Genomic DNA, 19,147 nt, shown 5'->3' with positions numbered 1-19,147 from the left:
CTTTCTCAATTTTTTTATTTTTAATAAATTTGCAAAAACCTCAAGTAAACTTTTTTCACGTTGTCATTATGGGGTGTTGTGTGTAGAATTCTGAGGAAAAAAATGAATTTAATCCATTTTGGAATAAGGCTGTAACATAACAACATGTGGAAAAAGTGATGCGCTGTGAATACTTTCTGGATGCACTGTATTTGTTTATGATTCTAACCCAGGACAAAACTCCACCCTTTGTTTACTTTTAAAGCAATTTCCAGAACCAGACATGTTCTCAAAAAGTTATTGTAAAGGCATGAAGAGATTTATGTAGGACCAATTCATCACTTTGCCATTTTCTTAGGAGGATCACTAAGGAGCTCATATACCAAAAGTTATATTGTCCTTGACTTTCTTGGCATAATAACACAAAACATTTTTTACAAGGATTTAAATTTTTAAGTAAAGTTTTAAGATTTAAGTAAAGTTGTACCTTGACTTAATTAGTAAGCATTACTGGTGGCTTTCTCCTTCACAAACTCTCACAAATGTGGTGTGATCATTGTTGTGTAGCAAAACTTGCAGTTTAAAACTACTAATTTAGGTTCAAATTCCTTTTGTAGATACTGCTATCTTTTCACTGAGATTAGGGGTAAACATAAAGCTTTATCTTGCAGATATGGTTCCACACACTTTCAACTTTCATGTAAGGTATCGTTGATTAATCAAATTCATCGCTTTAAAGACTTGAAATTATTAATGCTTTTATGTTGCTCTATCTATATTTTGTCCTGGGTCATGTTCTTAAGGATTCAGGACTTCAGGCACTCCATCTTTTCCTCTTTTTTTTCTTCTTTACAGTATCTTCAATTGAAATCAGTTTTTAGGATATGTGGAGTGTTGATTTTTGCAGCCCTTCCACCTCATCTTTTGCATTTTCTCAAAAAAAGAACAGTTGCTGTATTGCACAGAGAATCCTATGAGCAATTGACTTTTTATATAATGTGGCAACATGATCTCCGATCCTCCATCAAGTTGTCCTAGCATTCAGTAGTAAAGAATATCACACTTTTCTCTAGGAAGCCCAGTCATCAGCATACTCAGTGTAATTTTGTCCATCACTTATATCTTATTCTTTGTAAACATTTTACAGTAGAGTTATCCACTGACCTCTTACCCTTTCCCCACATGTTTCAGTACTGTCCCTTTGTCACTCCTTACTAGACTTTTGTCTCAGACTCTCCCTCATTGATCTTCTCTGTCCAAATTCACTCTAACCCCTCATGTTTCTCCTCCAGGGCTTTTCCATGTTCTCTTTTAATCCAATACAGCAGAGGTTGTTGTTTTTTATACCATTTCCACAAAGTTGACATTTGCCTCTACCTGTAAAGTCCCTTTTTCTTTCTGTGCTGATTGTCGGAAATCTTCTTTATATAAATTGATTCTTGTTGAGCTCTTGGCAATGAGGATCAATAGAAAATCTATTTTAGCAGGAAATGGTTCTTGGTCACCAATCTGGTGGGTGACCAGATGTCTGCTGGTAGTTAGTAACAATGGGTTCTTTCATCCTTGTGGCATTTTCTTTTTCAGGCCGGCAAAGTTTTGCTGCCATCTCTGTTTTATCACACATGCATTATCTCTCTTTTGTATATTACTGTTCCTCAGAGTTGTGAGTGGAGTTATCTAATTATTCATGTTCATTCTTGTTTCTTTATGTATTTCATGTAATTGCTTCAGTAAAAATATGGTTGGAAAAAATTGCAATTGTGAAAAAATTGTGAAAGCATACTGTTACTTGAAGACGTTGAGCCTTCCTACGACTCTGAGTTATTGCCGAGTTAATGCAGTAAGGTGCAACTGAAAATCTAAAGCATTTGCAGGAAGGAAAGTCAGAAGCATCCGAAATGCTGAAAATGATAGGAATAGGAGTATGAACTAGTGACCCTGTATAAAAATATATGCACTAAACAAAAATGGCCTAATGAATTTTTGGAAAGCATCATTGTACTTTTGGAAAAGAACAAAATGAGATCAAGCATCACCATCACTCTCACTCCATCATCTTAACATCTAATACCTCAAACGTTCCACTAAATATAAAAACAAAATAGAGAAGAAGGTAGAAGAATACATCAGCGGAGAGCAATTCATTTTCAGGTACAGGAACAAAGAGGTACAGGAGCAAGAAATGCAATAATAAATGTTGAGAATAATTAGTAATTAAGGCATTGAGCATGGGCAGTATCTTAGCCTATTTTCCAAGAAGACTTTTGAAATAGTAAATTGGATCAAAATGATGTATTTCTTCGAGTGTATAGGAAAAGATTGAAAAGATCAAAGATTTACATCAGCTCTGCTACATGACAGACAGTAACAGTGAAACTTGGTAAGGAAACAGCATACTTTATATCATTGGAGGAGGACTAAGGCAAGGTTGTCTTATCTCACCATGATTGTTTATTGTTGATGCAGAACCAATTGAGAGAGAAGAGCTAGAGAATATGGATATAGGAATAAATGGTGGTATAGAAATAGATAGATAGATACATTCATACTGTACATACATCATTTATTTGTCCCCAAGGAAAAATTAAAACAGATGCCCAAAAATATATAAAATAATAAAGTATATTAATGATGATATCTGTCAGTTTCACAGATAATCAAGGCATAATAGTAAGGAGTAGAAATAAGCTACAAATTTTGTTGAGCTCTGTGAATATCACAGTGGAAAACTTTAAAATTTAGCATAAACAAGACAAAATCTATGAAGATTAGAAGGAAATTATGTAAGGAATTGCACTTAAGAATTAACTAGAATTTATTAGAACATTTGTGTCAGTTTGAAACTCTTGGCAGTTTAATCATTAGAGATGGTTATAGTGTGAAGAAAGTAATCATTTTCAAAGATCAAAACATTATTCAACACAACAACAGATCTCCTCATGAGTGGGTAGAACAGAGTACTGAGAAAGGTGAATGGTAAAAGCACTAGTGTGGAGTGTCTTGCTTTATTGAGCAATAAATTAAATGCTAAGGAAAGATGATATTTAGCATTTTGAGATGTAGTTTTGGAGAAGAGTGTAAAGGATAGCCTGGAGAGAAGGGACAAGTAATGAAGTAACTGAGAAAAGTAGAGGAAAGGACATTGATTTGAACAATTCAAATATGATAGAGGATATGACTGGGACATGCACTAAGGCATGATGGACTGCTCATAGAGATCATTTGAAGGGAGATTAGAGGAGAAAAATAATTTGGAAGACAGGGAATGGTGCTACGAATATTGAAGAGAAAAGAACATACCAGAGTGTGAAAAGGAAGACTACCTGAAAAGTTGCAGTTGACATTCCATGACAAGGGCCTGTCTACAGGCAGAAAATGAATGAATAAATGACTCCCCTCAACTGAAATAATTCCAGTGTAGATAACAAATGTATGCAAAACCATGTATTTTAAAACAGAACAAGCAAGTGTATGTGATTATAAAGAGAACACTGTGTGTCTTCCATTTAATAGACAAAAATAGCCAAATCTAGCTGCTCCACTGGGCCTAACTATATAGTGACTAGTCAGGTGGCGTTCCTACTTTCTCCAACCTTGTGGATTATATCTAATCTATTTCCTCATCCTATATTCATATTATACCTTTCAATAAGGTTTTACTCACATTCTCCCTGGAATCTCAGTTAGTCTCAGCCAGTGAGCAGTCTTGAAACCCCATCCTGGGGTTGCTTTTCTGCAAAAATCACTTCTGATGTCAAAGTCATGTCCTTGAAACTATGGGACCACCAGGTCAGAGCATTTTCTTGTAGTCCTTGGTGGTCATGTACAGCTTTTGAATGTATGAGTATCCAAGGCAGTGCCTAGATATCCTTCTCTCTTCCTCTCTTGACAGTTGTATCTTTGTGACAAGATGGTTCCTTATGCTCCTAGTGTGATTTCTCTGCTGTCTCCTGGTAGACTGAAAGATTCTTGCAGGGGCATTGGTACCCTTGGGGAGTTTACTTACGACATATGCATATCTTACTAGAGGTACACATTGACTTCCTATATGGATTTTGCACTCCTTCCCAGGTGCTTGGTGATCTTAACCCATGTTCTTTTTCCAAAGTGGTCACACAGTTACCGTCTTGCTGTCTGTTACCAGCTACATTAGTTATGTCAAAGTATGATGTCAAAATGTGTCATATGTTGTAATAGTAGCCTTGTAAGAGTAGAGTTTTAACTTCATCCTAAAGAAAAATAAGACTACAAATTATTGGATGTGAAATCTGCTTTAATTTTCTTGTACATTAATGACAGTTATCCCCAATGCAAGTGCTCAATGAAAATTCATTAAAACAATCCTTATCTGGCATATCATTGCTTAAGAAATATAAAACACTGGGCAAGCTTGTACTTTTTACATTGACCAGCCTGAGTGTAAAACCATTTTCAGAGTTGCCTGATCCTGTTTGAGGGTGGTAGGTGATATCCTAATTATACACGCTGAAAATTAAAGTATTATATCAGCCATGATAGACTATCTTGCCATTAAAAACTTTATATTTAATGATTTATTTACTCTAGGTCTGTTGGAAAATGTTGCAAATTGATAGAATTACTTAATTAGTTAATTGGTTTTAAAACAGTTTTTCCACTGACCAGAAAACTTTGCAAATATAACAGAGGAAGACTGATTAGCTAGTGAGACAATCAGTGTCTGTTCATTTATGATAGGGTTAAAGTGAAATTATTATACTTACCTCATTGTGAGTATTAGCAAACCTACGGAACGGAACTGTAGCAAACTTCTTATAGGCATGTTCTGTGTTTACATTTGCCTGTGTATTTTAGCCACCATACTGTGCCTGCCCTTAGCATCAAATGTCTCTAGAACCCTGTTGCTTATCCTTGATTTTGTGCTTTTTCACACATAATACCTTATCCATTTGTTCAAATGTTATTAAACATTTTGTTTATGCTGATATACAGTAGTTATTAGAAAGCAGTAAGTCTTTGTACCTGCATTTCATTTGTATTTATTATGTACTGTACTTAGTGTTGTCACATTTTTCCATATAACATGTAAAAAACTTTAAGCAACCCCACTCAAAGAAATCATCACTATGTAAGATGACCACATCCATAAGCTGTGACAAGACATAACACATCTACATAAAACTATTTCTGGTCCAGTGCCATTTCATTTAAATAACTGTAATAAGCCTGAATGCATTGCTTTGTAACTTTTTAATAGTAAATAGTTTAGTTTTGAAACAAATTGAAAGTCTTGAGTGATAAGCAATTTAGACAGAATGTCTGCAAGATTAAATGATCTTGAAGGCTGTAAAAAAAGCTTATTAGAACTAATTGTTTTTTATTGTTTTGAAGTTCACTTATTGTTGTATTTTTTGAAATTTCAGACATTTTGGATAGACAAAGAGTAATATACCATATAGTTCCATATTCTTGTTCTTTTAGCAAGTTTATATTTCAGTGAACTGCATTTACAGCCCAATGTCAACAATGCCAAACACAATATCAAATGTGCGCTTAACAGAAGTCGCCCTTAAGAAGGAATGTATACATTCACACTCTTGTGTGACTAATGGTAAAGTGTAAGGAAGAGACTCCATAATTCACATGACTATACATATTACTTAGATGAGAGATGGGTTTAAAGCTATAATTTTAGATAAGCCCCAAAATGTGTTGCTACAAGACCTCACCAGTTGGAGAAATGAGAGGTCTTTTTATACCATTTATATCATAAGGTGGTATTAATTGCATGCATTCCTGTCATGGTCTTGCTCTGAAAGAAATCACATATGTCACAAGCACATTTTTTTTCCCTGTGTAAGTTTTTTTTGCCCTCTCATTCGAGTTCTTGCCACATTGATCCTTATTAAGGCTTTTTGTCCACTCTAATAAGTAATTTTCTCTTAATTTCTGTGTTTACATATGCTTTGACAGGAACTGTTGCACTCTTTTTGTACTGGGCATTTGTAGAAGCAGTTATCACACATTCATTTATCCTAGTTAACCTGCTTAATCCAGTTAAGGGATACAGATAGTAGTTGTCAAGTTGGTATTACATTTCACAATATTCATTACCTAAACTTTGTAGTCCTATAGTAAGAACATTGGTAAAGTTCTTGGGTTTAAGGATCGATTATGTCAGGTGTTTTAGGCTCCAGAGAGTATACCCTTTTAAACTGTCTTTCATCATGAATGTAAAACAGAGATATAATTTATGAATTTTATTCAATTTTTGAATCATTTGTAATATTATCACTTTTAAATAGGTTCTTGAGGTGCACTGTCCCTGAATCTTATGAAAGGAAAAAATAGTGCTGGTTTTGCCACAAGTCCTGGGCCAATTTGCTTATAGTCATTTAAGACTTACATTATGATTTTTAGGGTTAGATCTTCCTTCCTGATACATGTTTCTAACCCTAAAGTAGAAAAACAGAATACTGATTATATATCACATTCTTCATTTCTCTGGGTACACCAGTTTTCTTCTTGTAACCCAAATGAGTGTGTTAAGTTAATTGTTGACTCTATATTGGTCAGATAGGGGTACATCCTATCTTTCACCTAATGTTGCCAGGATAGACATTGGATCCCTGTGTTCTTGAAATAGGTAAATGTTTAAAAAAATAGGTGTATATCTTGCCTGAAGAAGGGGCTTGAGTTGCATCAAAAGCTTGCATATTGTAATCTTTTAAGTTAGCCAATAAACAGTGTCATTTTGCTTGACTTCTCATTAGTACATATGTAATTAACACATGAAATCATTGTTTTAAATAGGAAATTATGTAAAAGTTGTAATTATTAATAGTGCCTTTTAAAACAAAAGGTTTGTCTTTTGTAAGAGTCAAACATTTAAATTATGGAGGTTTGAACCAGGAGATCTGATATACTACTCTGTGTGACTTCACTGCTACCCCTTGAATCACCCTGCAGAAGGTTAGCAGCAGAAAGTCACTTACAATTAGAAGAATTGTTACAATGCACTGGCATTTTGAAAAAGGAAACAAAGAACAAAGCAGAAGTAATAAGCAAAGGATAAATAGGGCAATTAGGCTTTGTAGATGCATTTATGAGATCAAAATGAGCCACTTGGTTTGTGTACACACACCTGGTTCCACTGCAATGATATATAGTACCAATGTATGAAAGGCGAAAGTTTAAAAATATGTAACCTTCAATTAGAGTTACCTCACTTCCAGAAGAACTTTACAAAATGTAGACTGGTATGACTTCAATTGGGTCAAAACAAACTGAAAGCAGCCTAAATGTGCCCTTTGTACTTTCCAAAATCAAGAAACATTTAGAAAGCCCAAGCCCATAGAATAAACATTTAAATCTTTCATTTGAATTAATTTTTAGGAAAGTGCTAGTTTTGCCATGTTTGTATGAGTGGAGCCTATCATGTCAGTTGGAAATAAGTGAAAGCTTGATAATAATACAAATTAAATGCTCTCTCATTTTTAATACCATCACAATGTGTTGGTCGTAATAAAATGTTTTTACATATAGCTATATTTGTATTTTGACAGAATGCTGCCCACTATACCCAGGTAAATAGCAAATGTACAAAAAATATCAATAGGCAAGAGATGGCACAGCAAGAAAATGAAGTAAATTTAAGGAAAAAATTAAGAAGAGGGAATCAATCCTGCTGACACTCAATGCCCACCTACACTAGATTTAATCCCCTGGCTAGCCAGTAGGAAACCCTACCAAAGCACAACTCCTCTTTTGCTCTCTTTCTCCTGCCATTTGGCCCTTTATCAACAACTATGATTAGGCAATCCATTAGCCTCCAGCGGAGAAGTATATTTAAAACCCATCCCAGAATCAGAGAGGCTTGGGCAACAGCCCCTGGTGTCTTTGTACCTATGAGCCATTTACTTCTTCAGTCACCTCCTCTACCCCTATTTCTAGGACAGCAACGACCCCTATCCATATTACTAACCGAGAATGGTAAACCGGAAGGCACAGACACAGGTACACGGCGATGGACCCAGGAGACATAGTGCGCAGGTGCCTACAGCGCGCGTCTCATAAACCGCAAGCGAAGTCTGATCCACTGCGAACGAAGGAGGTACGGCTCAAAAACGAAAGAGCTCAACTAACGTAGATAAGACAAGAAGCAACAACGTGCCCATAGCTAACGACTAACGACACAGCCACACAGAAAAGACGATTCTGCACTGCACCCCAGAGTCAAACGTAAGACACTACGGAGTCCGCAAAGGTCCACAAAAATAGTACGGAAGGCGCAAGCGAAGTCTGATCCACCGTAAACCTACAACGCACGTCTAACACACTGCAGGCAAAACCCCGAGACGGTACAGAAGCCCCACAGATACGGACTCCACAGCATATGTGAATCACATTACAGTAATACAATAATATGAGTACTCACAGAAAAAACAAACACAAGACGCCTCGGCGTCCCGCCCCACAATCAAACCGGAGAGAGTACGGAGTCCCCAAACGTCCACAAGACACAGCATAGTCAAACCCGAGATAGTACGGAGGGTGCATGCACCTACAACGACAACCACATAAACCGCGAACCTACAACGCGCGTCTAACACACCGCAAGCAAAACCCCGAGATGGTACAGAAGCCCCAGAGATACGGACTCTACAGCATATGTGAATCACATTACAGTAATACAATAATATGAGTACTCACAGAAAAAACAAACACAAGACACCTCGGCGTCCCACCCCACAATCAAACCGGAGGGAGTATGGGGTCCCCAAACGTCCACAAGACACAGCATAGTCAAACCCGAGATAGTACGGAGGGTGCATGCGCCTACAACGACAACCACATAAAACACACACACGGCACCGGAGGTATAATATTAATAAACGAACGCTCCGTATTAAACAGACAGATGATCCACCGTGAACCTACAATGCGCGTCTAACACACCGCAGGCAAAACCCCAAGATGGTACAGAAGCCCCAGAGATACGGACTCCACAGCATATGTGAATCACATTACAGTAATACAATAATATGAGTACTCACAGACAAAACACACACAAGACGCCTCGGCGTCCCGCCCCACAATCAAACCGGAGAGAGTACGGAGTCCCCAAACGTCCACAAGACACAGCATAGTCAAACCCAAGATAGTACGGAGGGCGCATGCGCCTACAACGACAACCACATAAACCGCGAACCTACAACGCGCGTCTAACACACCGCAAGCAAAACCCCGAGATGGTACAGAAGCCCCAGAGATACGGACTCCACAGCATATGTGAATCGCATTACAGTAATACAATAATATGAGTACTCACAGAAAAAACAAACACAAGACGCCTCGGCGTCCCGCCCCACAATCAAACCGGAGAGAGTATGGGGTCCCCAAACATCTACAAGACACAGCATAGTCAAACCCGAGATAGTACGGAGGGCGCATGCGCCTACAACGACAACCACATAAAACACACACACGGCACCGGAGGTATAATATTAATAAACGAACGCTTCGTATTACACGGACAGAATCCCCAAACGTCCAGAGTACACAGCATATGTGAAGCACATTACAGTGATACATCACTAACAGTACAACCACAGAACACACAGACACGAGACCAGATGGAGGAGTACGGAAGCGTACACGCCCACACTACACGACATAGTACGGAAGGTGCAGGCGCCTACAACGCACGTCTAAAACACCGCAGCCAAACGCCCAGGATAGTAGAGACACCCCACAGATCCGGACTCCACAGCATATGTGAATCACATTACAGTAATACAATATTGTAAGTACTCACGGAAGTTACAAACACAAGAGGCCTCGGCGTCCCGCCCCACAGTCAAACCACAGAAAGTACGGTGTCCCCAAACGTCCACAAACCACAGCATGGTCAAACCCGACATAGTACGGAGCGCCTACAACAACAACCACAGAGAACACACACACGACACCAGAGGTATAATATGAATAAACAAACGCTCCGTATTATACGGACGGAATCCCCAAACGTCCAAACTACACAACATATGTGAAGCACATTACAGTGATACATACAGACCATGGACAGAGTCGGCCTTTACCTCTCTGAGCCTGTATTTAGACATGGACAACTTTATGTAGCCTTTTCAAGAGTTCGGCATTCATGTGACGTTAACGTTAAGAACTCCATACCAAGGAAAACTCATTCACGGACAACACGCCATCTATACTACAAATGTTGTGTATATCTGTACTTCCTATATACGTCATCTACACCTTTACACTCCAATATATCTCATACATAGATCTGCGCATCTATACCTACATAACATAACAATTAAACTGCTATTGTCATTTACATATATTACATAGACCTACAGATATAGTGGCAGTGAACATGATACATATGTAACAATCACCAAGAAAGACAATAATCTCTATCAAATGTATTTCGAGTTACCCAAGACCAGGTGTTGGCGAGCGAAGCGAGCAGGGGGCGGAGCCCCCTAGTACTTATTTCTAAGACACTTTGTGTCATATAGTGGCCAAATCTTTCCACCTCTGTTGTTCTCATACTGGTCTCTCTCTCTCTCTCTCTCTCTCTCTCTCATTCTCTCAACAGAGGGCCAGAAATCCCTACCAGCTAGCATCTTGGTTTAGTAGTGTATGCTTGGGGGAGTATTGTATGTAGGCTTCTTTTCTTTGTCTCTCCCAAACTAATATTTATGTTCTGTCTGATGCTCTTCAAGGGCATACAGTACACACAACACACATCTGTGCACTGGCACTGGCATATTCAGGACATTTGCTGCTGCTGTAGAATGGTTCATTGGGGTTTACCCTGGTGGACGAGAGTGTAGCCTCCCTCCGCCTTCGGGTTGGGGGATGGGTCCTAACTGTTGTTTGTGCGTATGTGCCAAACAGCAGTTTGGAGTACCCACCCTTTTTGGAGTCCCTGGAGGGGGTGCTAGAGGGCATACCTTCTGGAGACTTCCTCGTTCTGCTGGGAGACTTCAATGCTCACGTGGGCAATGACGGTGAGACCTGGAAGGGCGTGATTGGGAGGAGTGCCCCCCCCGATCTGAACCCGAGCGGTGTTTTGTTATTGGACTTCTGTGCTCGTCACAGATTGTCCATAACGAACACCATGTTCAAGCATAGGGGTGTTCATATGTGCACTTGGCACCAGGACACCCTAGGCCTCAGTTCAATGATTGACTTTGTGGTCGTGTCGTCGGACCTGCGGCCACATGTCTTGGACACTCGGGTGAAGAGAGGGGCGGAGCTGTCAACTGATCACCACCTGGTGGTGAGTAGGCTTCGATGGTGGGGGAGGATGCCGGTCAGGCCTGGTAGGCCCAAACGTGTTGTGAAGGTCTGCTGGGAACGTCTGGCAGAGTCCCCTGTCAGAAGCAGCTTCAACTCCCACCTCCGGCAAAACTTCAACCACATCCCGAGGGAGGTGGGGGACATTGAGTCCGAATGGGCCATGTTCCGTGCCTCTATTGTTGAGGCAGCTGACCGGAGCTGTGGCCATAAGGTGGCCGGTGCCTGTCGTGGCGGCAATCCCCAAACCCGTTGGTGGACACCGCCGGTGAGGGATGCCATCAAGCTGAAGAAGGAGTCCTACAGGACCTTTTTGTCCTGTGGGACTCTGGAGGCAGCTGATAGGTACTAGCAGGCCAAGCGGAATGCGGCTTTGGTGGTTGCTGAGGCAAAAACTCGGCCATGGGAGGAATTTGGGGAAGCCATGGAGAACAACTTTTGGACGGCAGGCTGCTTGCTGCTTGTCTTTGTTGGCACATTTACAGGACAAAAGACGCTGACGGGGAGGTGTGAAGGGATTTAAGGTGGGCCGGATTTACGAGTTTTTTCGTAGGCTTTGGTAATTCTAGTGTTAATTGAGAGACGGAACTGTCCCCTCCGACTACACATGGAGCTCGATTCACTCCTGAAAGAGACTTATGTTTGTGTGAAGTGTCTGAATAACGTTTCTGTCTCTAAAATCTCCTGTGTATCTGTGCAACTTTGTGACCCAAGCGTGACAGCATATGTGGATTTCACTTTCACCAAACAACAAATCTTTTAATTCTCGCGGATATGCCACTTCATTGGGAAGAAACACTACTTTGCCCTGATGGCAATATGAATTAGACCATCTACAAGTATCCGACTAAAAGTTTAAATCCGAAAAATATATTCGATCACTTTTCGCTGTTCCATTATTTCAGTGAATAATAATTTACGTTTGTTTGCATAATGCGATCTTTACTATCATTTTTTGGAGACTTTCGAATTTTCGTACTTCCATTATATCTAGCCTGCTCTGCATGTGTATCACGCCGTTTTTGAATTCTTTACGACATTCTACTTTGTCATCTACTCTTTGTCTCGTGGGACGTGAAAGTGTGTCTCTGAGAAAGTCACATCTCGTCTCTTTGAAAAAGTCACGTCTCGTCCCAAGATTTTTTTATATAATAGAAAGATATATTGAATTTCACTTTTTTTATTGACTTTCAGCACACTTTAGCTGATAACAGCTTGCATTGAAACTCCAATTTCCCACGTCTTCCCGATTCCAACATTCATTTGGTCGTTGGTGTTAAAGGCATTGTTTTTGTGTCATGAAGGCAATATTTTGTTTCTGTAAAGTAGATAGACAGACAAATAGACAGTACTAAATTTTTCCCAAAGAAGAAATTTGGCTTTTTACAGAAGCTCAATATATAAATATATATATCACAACAAATCGTTCCACCTGAGTAGGGAATCCATTCCGGATTCCCGGATGAAACTGCTGTGATTCACGGGAAAACGGGAACGGTAAAGCTCACATATATAGCGTGTAAAAATCGATCAAGAAATAACAGAGTTATAGTTGAAAATAATTAAGGTGGCACCATTGCTGCAGCTTGTACTTCATCAGACAACAGCTTTGAACAGCAACTTGAAACTGCAATGCGTCAGTCTGTTGCATCCGCATTATCTGTGCCAAGAAACTTGCCATCACAGAATGATGACAAGAAACTGGATGCATCAGTAAAAGCTGAAATGGCGGTGTTTCAGAGCAACGGCAAGCGCGGGCGTTGTTTAGAACAAGTGTATCAGTATCTGATGATTGTACCGCCTACTTCAGTGGAGGCAGAGCGTGCTTTCTCAGCGGCTGGTGAACCCACAATCTTCCACAGTCTCTTTACTGCAAAGCAGCAGCACTACCACTGCGCCACCTGTGAGGATGTTGTGCTTTCAATGCTCTTATTACCCCAACTAAAGATACATGTACTTCTATGACAGCATGAACTGCTTGTAGATAAGGTTAGTCTTTTATTTGTGTCAACATATTGCAGTAGTTTTATTAAAAATAAGTGTCGGTCGTTCTAAAACCGTTCACATGTGAGATACCCGTGCACTGTGTCATGCCCGGGAGCCCGGGATTCCCAGGAATGAAATGCGGGATTCCCGAATTCCCGGGAATGGATTCCCTACACCTGAGTTACTAAAAAGACAGAAATCTTCTGCTTTGGCTAAAGATATATACAGCAGTCATAATGAAGTATTATAAAGGCATATTTCTATAGATATATAGAGGAGCGTCAGTAGCGTTTCTTGACAAACCTCTGCTAAATAATTCATTGCCTAAAGGTACTTGGTATTAGTGTGTCAGAGAGAAGATGTGCAGCTTTGTTGTATCTTCATTCTCTCCTTCATTGTTACTTTCATTCGTTGAAAGTGCTTCTCATAACTGAGCCTGCCTTCTTTAACAGCTTACTGTTTTTAGTGCTTCTCTCTTGAAGTGATGTTACCTGCCTAGCACACAACAGCATAGAAAATCGCATTGGCTATCACAGACTTATAGCATATGTAAAGGATGTCATTACTCATATTGAAGGAATGCAGTCTCCTGAGAAAAAAATATCTGCTTTGCCCTTCCTTATAAATATCCTCTGTGCTATAAGACCATTCCAGCCTTCCACAGATATGGACTGGCAAGTACTTCTAGCAGTACATCACCTTCACATCCACTACCTGAATAGTGACTGGGTGTAGAGGCTCTTTGGTGCTGCAAAGGTCAATAACAAGTTCCTTGGTAGCTTAGATCTTTGAATTGCATACACATAAAATGCATAATCATGGAATTGTAGCACAAATGTGAATTGTCAGATTTTCTGAAAATAATGAATTGTGAAAGCAATAGGCAATTGCATAATTTGTTTCCATTGATTCTGATTGTTATTCCTGGGTCTTTACTAAGGCATGAACCTGTAATTTTTTATTAAGTATTGGAGAGACACAAACAAAACCTGTTTCTAGTCAAATGGGTTCAAATTGGATGACATACTACAAAACAACACTTCTTAGCAATCGTATGTTTTCAACCCAGCTCATTTATCCATCTTTTCAACTCGCTAATTTAATTTCTTTGTAATGGGGTTTTGGAGCCTACAACAGCAGCATCAGGCAAAATGAAGTCTATCATAGAGGAAATTCACATAAATTCTTTTAGTTAATGATGCTTAGCCAATTTAGAGTTGCCAGTCAAAATGATACGCACAAATCTGGTATGCAGAAAAACACCTGAGTCCACAAAGAAAAACCCAACAGACATACAGTAGTGAGAGCTGCAATCAGACAGTGATAGGACTTTAATCTAAAACTAACATCTAGTATGTTAGAAGTGTGAGGCAGCACTGCTAACCACTGCAAGCACAATATTTATGTGTATATTTAAGGTATTGTACAGTACATTTAAGAGATCACAATTCAAATATGATTTATAATTAGAAAGTGTTTTTTAAAATGTATTTAAGTGCATACTATATCCATATTAATGCTAACATATGTCATATACTTCACATAAACAGAAGCCCTTACAAATGTGACCTGCTTAAAAGTGATTCTTTAACATGAATTCAGTTTATCATGAATGATCTGTTCAAGTTCACAAGTTTGCATTGTAGAGTATTACAGCTCAATTCAAATTTCCTTCCTGCAGAGCTAGGCAGCATGCCTGGTAAAAAATCTCAGCTTCATGCTCTTTTTGCTTATTTACTTGGTGTCATTTGAAACAGGTTGCCAGGTCTACCAGCACAGCTGACCACTACTGTCTTTTGAAGGTACTAATTATGTACACAGTACCTTTTGCAGTCATATTGATGCGGTGCCCCCTCTAGACCAGCCAATAGATTAATTTTGCAAGAAGAACATTGGGTTTATTGATTGACTGCCTATGGACAGCATGATTAACAGATTTCTAAAAATTAGTTTTGAACTTATCCCTGGTATGAAAACAATTAATGCATGTAATTATAGGTTTGTAATCAAATTGGTAGTAGACTTGGAAAGACCCAAGACTCAGTGACTGGTGTGTGGTGGAAGAACCCAGAAGGAGTTAGAAGACATTGCCAAAGATGGGATAGCATGCTTTATCCAAAGCAGCATGTTGCCTTCACAAAACTAACTAGGATAAGTGGAGTGAAAGTAAAGTGAAATAAAGTAATATTTATTTAATACTTAATTCCATTATTTCAGAAAAAGTCTTTCAATCTCATGTAAAAGTTTTATTTTCAGATATGTCTCAATCACCTGTGTATATAGACTGAAAAAGTAACAAAGCATTTAGAGCAGAATATAGTTTTTAGGCTATATCACAATTATCAAATGAGTTAGTACAGTGGCTTATTGATTAGTACTATTGCCTTACATCTTGTAGCTTCAAAACCCAGCTTGATCACTGTCTGTGTAGAGTCTGCACTTTTCTCTGTGTTTTTGTGGGTTATCTCTAGATTCTGTAGCCTTTCCCCTCATCACAAATACTGTATATGCAGGTTAAAATGACTTACAGCTGTAAAATGCCAAGGTAAGAGTGAGGGTACACTATGCTGCTGCTTTAGTTAGACTATGGAACATCTGTGATGCTTTAATGGAATAAACTATTTCAGAAAACAAAGGCGGGGGGGGGGGGGGGGGGTATGCAGAATATATCAAAGGGTTTGTTTCTTTGCACCTATAATTGTGGTCCTCTTTTTAGTAGAACTGTAAGTTGATTAGTCATAAACACTCCAATTAGGCTAAAGTCAACAGGTACTCATTACCCTTTACACTGATCATGCCTTTCTTTGTATATTTCTGTTATTTAAACTTTTGCTAAATCTGAATGTAAATGTTGACTCCTCACAATGAATAGTCATAAGTAAATGTAGCCTGGAGATCTACTGGACAATATGTATAGCCTGAAGGAATCATATATAAGTCCAGGAGGCAGAGTAAGAACCATGAATGATAGGTTCAGTACTGGGAAATGCACTGTGGAAAGTTAGCCACAACTGTATTAAAGTAACCACCACAACAAAAACAAAAAATGATTATAACACATATAGTTATTTTGTATTTAACTAGTATTAAAGATTCAGCATATTATCCACGTACGGTTCTCTTAGGCAAAAGCACTAGAAAGTTGACAGAGATTAATGTAGCAATTAGCTGAAATATATTTGGTGCTACAACTGAAAACATTCTTCAGGTGCAGCATGCAAAATCTGGATTTTTAATGGTTATGCAAGGCCTCAAAAGTTTCAAAATTGAGCAGGTCAGCTGATATAGTGCCCCATCATGTCTGGAGTTCAGTGATATTGAGGTTTTTAAGTTCCAGGGTATGGTAACACTTTTTGCAACTTTTAAGATAATACTGTTTTGGTACAATAAACTAAATAGTATTTAACTAGAAGATTTAACCTTTTTGCTAGAAATTGCTGGGAACAGAGAACTTTCTCATCATATCTCCTGGTAGAAATGTTATGTTTGGAAGAATAATATTTTATAAGCAAGTTGTTGTAGATACAAGTGCAAAGCGTATTGAATGAATAAGTCAGAGTGATATATCTAATACTAGCCGAGGCCCGCCGTAGCATACGGCAGTGCAAGAATAGGAACGGAAAACGGTGAGAAAGGAATTCAGAAATCAAGAAGAAATAAATACTTCTTGAAAGACACAGTTGTGAATAGGTGTTTTGTTGGAGACGACAGATAATGAGTTGAAAGATCTACTCGTACTACAATATCAGGTCTGTGCTCTGGTCTTTGGGTATCCGACAATGCATGTAGAATTTCTGGCCAAGCAGGATTACACGTCAAAGTGATAAATAAATCAGGCTTTCCGAATTTACCTACTATGGCCATGGCATCCTGATATTTTGGTGCATGTATATTGGACTTCCTTAAAATGTGGACGGTAATATGATCATTTTGCCTACACGTACGTTGTTATTTTCAGTGTTTGCTTGCAGTGCGTCTGATAGTCCTTTGTATTATTCCACACGCAGATCTTGTTGATCTAATCTGAGATAGTTGAGACGCGCGCCCTCTGTTTTAACATACACATCTATGACATACTGTTGGAATAGTTTGCCGCTGGAGTGCAAAATACTAAATGTATTCCTCATTGCAAATCTGTATGCTTAAAATTGGCATTGAGTAAGCCTTATTTGCTTGGCGGTTCTTTTATCGGGAACATGTTGTAAATCTTTGTGCCAGCAATGTCTCTGTAAGGGAATAAAAGTGGGTAAACCATAGGATCGCAATTCATATTGAGCGTGGAAATCTGTTTACAGGAGTTGCCTATGGGATAGATACAAATGTCCCTTTCGGCAGGTGGTTCGCCATCTTCTCCGACGAAAATCGCTGCAACATCGGAGTGACATGTCGGGGCATTGTATCGTCATAAATCCTGCCTAGGGTTCTCCTTGAAAACCATTCGTACAGATGCTGTTGGATTGGACTGAGCAATTTCATGCATGTGTTTGTATGATTTAGCGAAGGGGTTGATGGTTCTGAGCATGGAATCTAGCTGGAGAAGTAAATTTTCGCTGCATGCAGAGTTAGCTTTATTTTGTAAGCGTACTGTAGTAGCTTGCGCTGTGTCAAAAACATACAACTGTTCATATCCTAGAGAGGTAGAAGTGTTAGCGTATAGTGGAGAGATTTGGTGATAAATTTGCCCGTGTATTTTAAAACAGTATGGTCCGTGGCCAGGAGGTTGAGTTATCTGTGCACCCAATGAAGCAAACGCTAGAGAAAATAGGAATCAAGAAATGCTGTGTGGGCGGGACCGCTTTTGAAGATTAAGCAGGACGAACCAGAAGAGAAATATATATAAGAGATTGCTTGAACTTCATTGCCGCCTAAAATATCATTCCAGAAATAATTTGTCATACCTTACTAACAATGTTTACTTTATACAGTGACTTTCTGTAAAGAACTTCATCCCAATGTATTTTACAACTACAGATCTTCAGAAAAGCAAAATTATACATATATACTCTGGTTCTCCTCCAACATCCCAAAAACATACTTGACAAGTTAATTGGCAGCGTAAAGCAGGACGCATACATGGTTTATGATGGACTGGCACAACATGTAGAGTTGGTTTCCAAAAGCTGTGACTGCATAAGCAAGCAAAGGTAATGGACAGATGTGTACATTTTTTCACTGTGAGTTGACTTGCACTGAGTCACAAACATTAAGTCAAAGACAGAGACTGAACTGACAGTTTTGCGGTTTATAGTCTAGTGCCTTAACCAGTAGAATACACTGGCTGTGTACTATTACCTGCCAAAACAAAGGATGCTGCATATTTATTTACACAAAGATTCATAGGATCAAAAATATATTTTCTCTGCAGATAACAGCGCAGGAACTTTCTGATAACAGAGTAATAAGCCTTACCATGATGGGAAGAAAACTTGATAAAAAGGTAAGTCCCTTTTATTTCTGCTACATCAGAAAAAATAAGTTGAAATAGGAAAGCTCATAGTTCTCCAATGAATAACATGGTATATGTAAGCAGCTGACTAACATTTAACTTGATAATATGAAAATATAATAATTTTAAATTAATTAGACAGTTAATCATTTAACAGATGCCAGGCTGTCCCACATGTAGTCTTCTGGTATTTTGTTCAATTCGGTAAAAGTTATCAGTTGCTGTTGTTCTTAACAAATTATAAAACAATCCAAATCATATTGAGAAATTACAAGAGAAAAAACATTGCATAATAATGTGAATAGAAATACTGAAGTCTGCAATATTTATTAGAAGTACTAAATACACATCTTTGGATATTACTGATTCTGCTGACCGTAAATGAAGTTAAATACTGAGAGTGCAATAATCAAGCAAATAAAAAATTAAGCC

The 19,147-nt window shown here is 38.7% G+C and overlaps 1 protein-coding gene across 1 annotated transcript in view; it reads left to right on the top strand.

The window, feature by feature from the left end:
* cpne2 (copine II) overlaps window positions 1–19,147 on the top strand; it is a 165,787-nt gene that overhangs the window by 27,875 nt on the left and 118,765 nt on the right. The window contains 1 exon segment of the mRNA XM_051931693.1: window positions 18,635–18,706. Within this exon segment, the coding sequence (XP_051787653.1) occupies window positions 18,635–18,706 (72 nt within the window).

This window comes from Erpetoichthys calabaricus, chromosome 9 (assembly GCF_900747795.2).
Source record: "Erpetoichthys calabaricus chromosome 9, fErpCal1.3, whole genome shotgun sequence".
Classification (NCBI taxonomy): domain Eukaryota; kingdom Metazoa; phylum Chordata; class Cladistia; order Polypteriformes; family Polypteridae; genus Erpetoichthys; species Erpetoichthys calabaricus.
Note: the sequence above shows the minus strand (reverse complement) of the source record. Positions and strands in the feature narration are given on the sequence as shown.